At 34.6% G+C, this 9,438-nt stretch overlaps 1 protein-coding gene across 1 annotated transcript; it reads right to left on the bottom strand.

Moving 5' to 3' along the window:
• Positions 1-2,277: 2,277 nt before the first annotated feature.
• Positions 2,278-8,818, bottom strand: LOC143538157 (histone-lysine N-methyltransferase ASHH3-like). Its single transcript, XM_077031771.1, has 18 exons — positions 8,761-8,818; positions 8,362-8,476; positions 8,168-8,273; positions 7,793-7,871; positions 7,538-7,709; positions 7,375-7,455; positions 6,202-6,379; positions 5,927-6,053; positions 5,670-5,793; positions 5,470-5,569; positions 5,088-5,166; positions 4,836-5,007; positions 4,674-4,754; positions 3,506-3,710; positions 3,390-3,417; positions 3,215-3,302; positions 2,540-2,588; positions 2,278-2,456 (listed from the first exon to the last, which is right to left on the bottom strand). Exons 2-18 carry the CDS (start codon positions 8,457-8,459, stop codon positions 2,385-2,387), a joined length of 1,839 nt encoding a protein of 612 aa, XP_076887886.1. The 5' UTR covers positions 8,460-8,476; positions 8,761-8,818; the 3' UTR covers positions 2,278-2,384.
• Positions 8,819-9,438: the final 620 nt, after the last annotated feature.

Below are 9,438 nucleotides of genomic sequence, written 5' to 3'. Positions count from 1 at the left end.
ATGAACACTACCCAATTTATTTTTAAATTTCACTTTATACTAATTCATGCCCAAAAGTATATTTTGATTCAACAAGTTTATATACACGTATTAAAATTTCCTTTCAAAAGTAGCGTTTTATATGCAAGAATAACATTGGGAATAAACATTTCTTCTTTTTGTTCAAGTGATACAAATGGCTGCCCCTCTTCATCTTGGTGGACTAAACTCTTCAAACTACATGATATGGCTTACAAGGTGCTCGCTCACATCGATGACAACAGGGCACCACCTGCCGAAACAAACATTGGCTACGGTCGATGGACGGAGATTGATGCTTTGAAAAAGAAATACACACTATAAGCGAAGAATGCCAAGCAGAAAATTAGAATAATATGAGCAGGACTGAGGTTCTAGAACAATCATTTGGATTTTCAGAAAAATTACGCTGCTTAATGAAAAGGCTAGGTGGGCCCATCTTGGCCCACACAAAGATCTGCACCATGGGTGCAGTGCACTACAAGGCCCGCCTGGAAATGAGCTAGAAATCCGAACATAGATTTTGAATGGAAAGAAATAGGTGAACTTACGGCCCTTTAAACGATTGTAAGATTATTGACGAAGCAAATCGATGATGCCTAGTGCTATGAGTTGAAAGTTAAACTTGTAAAGGACGACTTGAAAAAGGCGATTGGTGAAGGTCAGGTAAATTGGGCATTTCCTTTGAATGATCGGGTCCCTATTAAGGTCAACTATTTTGTATGGAAATCAGAACTGAACACGATTCGTCTAGACTGTTGATGTTCCAGGGGATGACATTGTCCGAGGATAATTGCGGGTATATGCAAGAATTCACAAATCACCTTCTCAAATCGTGTATGGTGGCTGGAACAGTGTGGTGGCAGGTACGTTTGTGGCTTGATATTCCTGTTCCTACGAATGTTATCTTGGATAACTTTTGGAATTTGGGGCGATACAACACGAGGATTAAAAAAAAAAAGAAGATTCAAGCGGGTTTTTTTAATGTAACCTTATGGACTATATGAAGATACAGAAACAGCATGATCTTCAACAACACGCGTTTTGTATTTCCAAAATCAAAATTGTGAAATTGATCAAATTTGTCTCTCTTTTGTTTATGCTGTAACTTTTGAAGGGCCTGTTCTAAGGGTCTGGTGGTGTTGTCAATAATGCAGTTGTCATTAAAAAAAAGTCAAAAATAAAATAACAAGATCATGGGAAAACAAATTAATACTCATGATTCTATCAGATGGATGTAAAAACAGATTATTTTGGTTCGGGTCAAAGCAAGCCATTTTAAAAAATGTGTTTATCTGGTTCTCTTCTCCCAGGAGCAAAATCAAACTGCAAATAGGTACAATAACGTCATGTGAAAGCTTAGAAACACTAAACTACTAAAAAGAAACGGGTCAAACCGTTCAAGAGTCCGTGTCTTTCTAATGCACAAAGCTCTGGATCATTTTATTATAACATATTAGTATTTATATAAAAATTTTGATAAGCATTTTTGGCATGTTAATTACGTATAGAAAATAAAAAAGCTACTCATTCTGACCAAGTCTCTATTTTGCCGCCTCTTAAGTCTTAACAGATGAATATGTTTGCTAGGGAAACACAAACCTAGATAAACGTAACTAGTATAACGTGTTGACATTTGTCGCTAAAATTTAACCATTTGCACCACTATCATGTTGACATTTCTTAGTGAAATTTAGTTAAATGTACTATCACTTCGTTGTTCTACTAGTTATGTTTATCCATGTTTGGTCAACGAGCCAAAACAAGAAACTATTTCTATCTTCTGTAAATAATCAATGTGTAAGATATCATTAAAAAGACACCGAATCTCGACCAAATTGACGTGACCAAGAAGACTCGTTTTCAATGAAAGATTTGTACCTTTTTGCAGTTCGAGCTGATTCATACAAGAAAAGAACCTGACGAATGCATTTTAAATTGCCCGTTCTGACCCAAACCAAAGTAACCGTTTTTAAATCGGCTCATTCTGACCTGAACTCGTTACGACCCATTACCCAACCCCACCGGTTCTGCCAGGTATAGAAATACCAAGTCCCTTTATATGCATAATCAACGCATTCAGCAATTTAATAAACAAGCAGATTTGAGTGGGTAAAACGGATCAGGTTGGATGATCCAAACTTTGTCCACTTTTTTATGTGTAGTTTATATTAATACAGTAATACTCTAGACTTATTAATAAAGCAATTAACTAAGTGATTTTAGAGTTTCCATCCATTTAATCGGTTCACATTTTAGCTAAATTTTTCATTTTACACTTTTGATCCTCAACAGGTTCATAAAACATAACCCAAATCAACGAGTTCATAAAGCATAACTCAAATAAAATGTCTTACCATCACATGCTAAAAGTTACATAGCTCCCAATCAACTTGTGTCAAATCAAGAAGCTCAGCACCACCACTTTCGAACAAGATCTATGTGAAAATAGAACTTGGTCAACGGTGAATAGTCAAAACAATCATAAACAAGATGCTAACCGATACAGAACTATACTTACCAAGTGTTTTCTCGTGCCAATGTCAAATCGCTTAACAATACCAAATGATCTAGAAAATACAAACATGAACATAATTTTTTTAACAAACATTATATATGACTCATGTTTCGCTACAAGAGGTGGCGATCTTGCCTCAAAACAAAGAACCGACGGTTTGATATTATGTTATCGTAAAAAACAAACTTTCAGTTCGGTTTCGGTCTTGCATATAACAAAAACCGAACCAAACCGAGTTTAAGGATTCCCATAATTAATTTGAATGTTAAGTAATATATAAAAACTAATAAAGAGTGTAACCCAAATATTTTAGACCCAATGTATAATAATCAATTAATCATTAAATAACAGAAGATATAGGTCCAAATTTATTACTTTGGCCAAATTTTTTGACCCAAAATTCCAGGCCCCAATAGTAAAACCAGAATAACCAAAACAGAACGGTTTCCAAATATAGAAAAAACAGTTTTTTCAGTTTTCGTTCCGCCTGACCCCAAAACCGACCCATGTACACCCCTACCGAACCCGTTTTGACCCATTACCCAACCCACCTACTTTGTCACCACCAGTCCCAGTTTGCCCACAGGATCAAACCACTTGATGATGTCAAATTATTAGTTACAAGTTAATGATTAGGGAATTCAATTATATGTATAGTCAACCAAATTGAAATGATACCTGTTTGGCCCGGGCTTACGAATCACGAGAACTTGCCCAATGCAATCATGCGGTATGTTTGTGTGATCAGTGACACTACTTGAACATCCTATAAACAGGAAAATAGGATCTTAAGTTGCACTTGAAAAATCTTTTTAACTCATACAAATCAATCTTAATATTAAATAAGTAATACCTGCTTGTTGAGCGCCATTCTTGTAAGCCTATATAAGAAATAGTCGGATCAGTCATGATTACAGATTACCGCCATAATACATATTGCTCAGTTATTATGAGAAACATCATACATACATCTTTTCTACCAGAAGGAAGATCCTTTGCTTTTAGAGTATTTATAGCCGCCTGGCATGCAACCATCTTTTTCGCAGCATCTGAAGCAGGCAATTTTGATTTTTTAGGCCTCGGGAAATTTGATTTATTAGGCCTCACTCCCAGTTTCGTTCGACAGCCCAAAGAACAACAGTGACAATCTTGGTCTGCACCAAACTGCACAAATCTGCTATATCTATTAGAGAGCAGTACGGGTGTAAACAAGCCTAGCTGAGGTTCCAAATGCTAAAAGCTCGAACCGAGCCTCCCAGCTCAAGCCGAAATATAAACTCGTTTATTTAATGAACCCAGGCTTCATATATGAGCTCAACTAGGCTTGCGAGCCTGTTGAGCTTTATTATTTATATAAATATAATAATTTTTAACATCTGTTACATAATAAATATAATTTTATATATAGTTAGAATAAAAATAAGAGCAAATATCATAAACATACTTACTGTCTTTTTCTCACAAAAGCCCTTAACAGTTTTTCGCACAAAAAAAGTCCCTCTACAGGTGAATTTTAACAAATTGTGAAAAACCTTTTTTTCCAAAACAACTTGGAAGTAATACATCAGCTTGTTTTGCTTATGTGTCCTTTTTTCCTTATGTGGCTTATATTTGTTTTATCCCAGTTCAACAAATTGGGTGTACCCGTTACAAGTTGTTCTAAAAGAAATATCACTAAAAATTTTAACATGCAGAGGGATTTTAACATGCAAAAAGCTGTTGAGCGCCTTCCGAAAGAATAAAATAGAACATGTGTTGCTTTATATGATATTTGCCCTAAAAAACAACTCAATAAAATATATTATATTATGTATATAACTAAAACTGTAAATAATACAAAATATTTATATATGTATATAAATAAGATAATTAAATAATTAACAAGTTATAATAATCGAGATGACCTCGAACTTGAAAATTTTCTCATGAGCCAAGTTCGAGCTTGAAGGTTTTCTCACAAACTGAGCTCGGACTTTAAATATGCAGTTCGAAACGAGCTGAGGTCGGCTCATTTACACCCTTAGATACCAGTAGAGGTGGCAAAATAACAGGTGATTTTGGTATCTGAATCACTTTTAGCCCCAAAAAACTTAACTCATATATAAAAAAGTAGTGTGTCAAATATAATTGCACATACCGGTAATCATAGTTCAGGTTCTCGCCTTTCTTTATGTCCCGGGTTGCAAATATGGCGATTCTCGTTTCACCATCAATCCTCCTGAGCAGATGAACTATATTAGACAACTGTGTTTGTTATGACGTTATGATAACGTATTTGAAATAAAAAGATAAGAACAACCATTTCTGCATCTCAGTATTTGGAGAACAACTATGATTTATATATCTTGATATATTTCCTTTGTGTGTTGCATCAATCACCATGTCGTGTTTAACCTCACACAAGTAAAAGTTTGTTTCCCCCTTATCCTTCATTTTCCAAAGCCTTTCTTCACACGTTTTGTCATCAATAACTGCATCAGGGTAAAACAGGAAAATCAGATATCATTCTTACTAATGAGAGATAATATACTTAATAACTTAAAGATGTTACCTTCTCCCAGATATTCAATTATGAATTCCCCTTGCATGATATCCTCACCAGCAACAACCCCCGAGCCACATTTTTCAGTCTAAGAAAGCAAGTTAGTTTAATATGAAATAAAACAATGACAATGACATTCCATGCATCTTGCAACTATCACCCATTATTCAAGAAATGGGTTGATTCAGGTATAAGAAAATGCTCTCTTACAGGTTCATTTGGATCTACCGAAAATATACAACAGGTCCATTTAGGTCTCCTCAAATTATACAATGGAACAAAATGGGTCATAAAAATAAACTTTGCTAACCTAAAAGAGGTCCAAAAGAGTGAGCGTCACCCACCACCTACTGGCAAAACTTGATATTAATAACACTTACTTATGTAGTACCTGCACTAGCTTCAGGTTCTTCACAGGCCTTTGATCGAATAGTATGTTAGGGCATGATTCATCACATTTGCAGTTAGACGAACAAGTGGAAAATAGCATCCTGCAACAAGAATTTATCTTGTCAGTGTCTGTAATTAATTCAAAAATCAAAACCCACAGTCTAGTTCTTTCTCAAATATCAAGTAGTAGTTAGTTCTTACCCACAGTGGCAATCTCTACCACAAACACCAGAAGAACCTGGTGTTGAGCTGCAAGAGCAAAATATTCCATCTTCCTCCACTCGAACTCGTTTCTTAACCTTTTTTGTTGGAGTTGGATATATATCTTAGGTATATGTTAATCTTAACAAAAATCAGACGGATACATATAATATATAAACACACACAGACAAAGATGGTCAAACAGCATATTAACCAAGCGAAGCACACATCAAGATCTAAACAATTACAATGGATACTGCGGGTTATGTTGGTAAAGTTAGGTTTCGATTTATGTAAATGGTCAGGAAGTCCAATCTCAACAGGCTTTCCAATCTCCTTAGGCAAACTTTCAAACATTTGCCCCATTTCACGGTGTTCAATCTTCTGCATTAACAAAATCAACATAAACAAAACATTATATGGCGTTGATTGGTGATTCGTGTGTAAGGATATAAACTAAGTGATGGTTATTGATTACAGTTTATCGTCGTAATAAATATTGTTCAATTATTATGAGAAACATCATGCATACATCTTTTTTACCAGAAAGAAGTGCTTTTGCTTTTAGAGTATTTATATCCACCTGGCATGCAACCATCTTTATTGCAGCATCTGAAGGGACATTTGATTTTTTAGGCCTCACTCCCAGTTTCGCTCGACAGCCCAAAGAACCACAGTAGCAATCTTGGTCTGCACCAAACCGCAAAAACCTGCTAGTTCGATTAGAGACCAGTAAGTGTAAACAATGAGCTCAAGGACGGCTCGCTAAAAGATCGAACTAAGGCGCCTGAGCTCAAGCCTAAAAATAAACTTGTTTAATAAACGAACCCGAGCTTCATATACGAGCTCAACTAGACTCGCGAGCCTACGAGCTTTATTATTTATATAAATAAATAACTTTCAGTAAGTATCTATTACATAACAATAAAAATAATTATATGTATAGTTAGAATAAAAATAAGCACACATATCATAAAAAACCAACATACTTTCTATTTTTTCTCACAAAAGTCCGTTAACATTTTTTGCACATTAAAGTACCTCTACATGTTAAATTTGAACAAAAATGTGAAATTATTTTTCCAAAACAACTTGGAAAGGGTACATCCGGTTGTGTTTTGCTTACATCTCCTTTCTTTCTTACATGGCTTATACTTTTTTTCTTTATCCCAGATGCTTTTTAAGCAATTTGGATCATTCATAGGCTACAAGATTTAAAAAAAATTTCAAATGTGTGTTCAAATTTAACATGTAGTTGGACTTCAATGTGCAAAAAGTTGTTGAGGGACTTCTGTGAGATAAAATAAAATTTATATGTTGGTTTGTGTTGTATAATCCCTAAAAACAATTATATAAAATATATTATATTATGTATTTAATTAGAATGTAGATAATATAAAATCTTTTATACGTTTGTGTGTGTATAAGATAAATAACTAACTAACTATTATAAACGAGCCGAGCTCAAACTTATAAATTTCTCGCTAGCCAAGTTCGAGGTTAAAAGTCTTCTCACGAGCCAAGCTCGAGCTTTGAATATATAGTACGAAACTAGCAGAGCTCAGCTCGTTTACAACTCCAGATACCGGTAGATGTGGCAAAATAACAGATGGTTTTGATATATAAATCACTTTTTGCCACAAAAAATTAACCCTTCTATAAAAATTAGTGTCAAATATAATTAAATAAAGAAATGTGCACATACTTGTAATCATAGGTCAGGTGCTCACCCTTCTTTATATCCCGGCTAGCAAATATGACCATTCTCTTTTCACCATCAACGGTCCTGAACAGATGAACTACATCTAGACAACTGCATTTGTTATAATGTTATGACTTATTTCAGATAAAAAAGATAAGAACACAACCATTTCTGCATCTCAGCATTTGGAGAACAACTATGATTCATATATCTTGACATATTTCCTTTGTGTGTAGCATCAATCACCGTTTTTCGGTTAACTTTGCACAAGTAAAAGTTTGTTTCCCCCTGACCCTTGAGCCTCCAAAGCCTTTCTTCACATGTTTTGTGATCAATAACTGCAGCGAGGGTAAAAAAAAAAAGAATGTTAGATATCATTCTTACTTCTGAGAGAGTATATTTGATAACCTAAAGATGTTACCTTCTCCCACATATTCAATTATAAATTCCCCTTGCATGATATCCTCTTCAGAAACAACCCCAAAGCCACATTTTTCAGTCTAAGAAAGCAAGTTAGTTTAATATTGATGTAAAACAAAAAGAATGACATTACACACATCTTACGCCCATTATTCAAGAAATGGGTTGATTTAGGTAAAAAAAAAGATGTTCTCTTATACGTTCATTTGGGTCTAGAAAAATTATACCGTGCATCAATTCAAGTCTGCTCAAATTATACAATGGGCCAAAACGAGCCACTATGACATGTACAAGCTTAAATGGGTCAAAATGGGTAAGCATCACCCACCACCTATTGGCGAAATCTGATATAAGCACAAAGTTACTAATGTAGCACCTGCACTAGCTTCATTTTCTTCACGGGCCTTTGATCAAATGGTATATAAGCATCAAGGCACGATTCATCACATTTAGAGTTAGTCGAATAGCTAAACATTAGAATCCTGCAACATGAAATTATCTTGTCAGTTTACAAATTGGAGCGCGTGTCTAAAGTTAATTCAAAAGGCTGCAGTTTAGTTTAGTTCTTACCCAGAGCGGCAATCTCTAGCACAAACAGCAGAAGAATCTGGTGTTGAGCTGCAGGAACAGGACACTCCATAATCCCATGGAGCTCCACTCGTAACCATCTTTGTAGGATATATATCTTAGGCATATGTTAATCTCAACAAATATCAAAATCTATGCAGTCAGTATGGGTGTCTCCAATTTCAGTGTCTTAAATCAGTTAAATTGTTAATGATACTGAATAGTTAGTGTTGAATTGATATATATATATATATAAAGTGTGCATGATATTAAACTTAGCATATATATATATATATATATATATATATATATATATATATATATATATATATATATATATATATATTGTTTTGTGCATAGATGAAAATGTAAACGACAAGTGAAGGAGCATGGATTGGATACTGCGGCTTATTAAGGTAAAGTCAGGCTTGTTACTATCTAACGGGCGGTCAGGAAGTTCAATCTCCTTTGGCAATCTCTCAGACATCTGCCCCATTTCACTAGAGCAAAAACACATAATTAAAAAACCCTAAGCAGAGTTGAATGAAACCATGAAATGCAAATTAAAGCACTGAATTTTGAAAATGAAATGAAAGCTATAGTGTTTTGAGATAGATATGAGTTTTGGAAACCCTAGCGATTGAATAAATGAATAGCAAGTGGAGATGATGAATAAAAATAACATACCGGCTGCTGCAACGGAATCAGAGCAGAGGAGAGTTGAGTTGAGTTGATTTTGATTTAGTTTATAACCGGCGAAAATGATGCTCGGATTAGATTAGATTTTATTTTGTTGCCGTCGGGATTTGCGTTGCGTTTTCAAATCAACCGACTCCGGAATTGTTTGGCTTTTGCTAAGTTGTTTTCAATTTTCAAAGCCACGGTTTCAGCTTTCGACAACATAAATCGTAACTAACAATTTGGTTCACGGTTTAATTTGAAAACCATCAAAACCATATCGCAAACACCCTACATAAATTTTTTTTTTGTAACTGGAAAAAAAACTCTAGCAATATCATATTCAAATTATAGTGAAAAATATGCACGTTTTTATGGTTCAATTTTTTAAAAAAAGAAGAT

The sequence above is a fragment of the Bidens hawaiensis genome, unplaced genomic scaffold (assembly GCF_021521415.1).
Source record: "Bidens hawaiensis isolate Kalapana, Puna unplaced genomic scaffold, B.hawaiensis_p1.1 tig00011475_1, whole genome shotgun sequence".
Classification (NCBI taxonomy): domain Eukaryota; kingdom Viridiplantae; phylum Streptophyta; class Magnoliopsida; order Asterales; family Asteraceae; genus Bidens; species Bidens hawaiensis.
Note: the sequence above shows the minus strand (reverse complement) of the source record. Positions and strands in the feature narration are given on the sequence as shown.

Bases quoted from the DNA above. Each gene is read 5' to 3' on its own strand.
- LOC143538157 (XM_077031771.1), bottom strand. From the start codon at position 8,459: ATGGTTACGAGTGGAGCTCCATGGGATTATGGAGTGTCCTGTTCCTGC. The intron at 5,570-5,669 runs GTAAGAACTAAC...TTCTTGTTGCAG, and splicing joins GGTAGAGATTGCCACTGTGG to GATGCTATTTTCCACTTGTT. The intron at 2,457-2,539 runs GTAAGTATAGTT...ATTTTCACATAG, and splicing joins TTGGCACGAGAAAACACTTG to ATCTTGTTCGAAAGTGGTGG.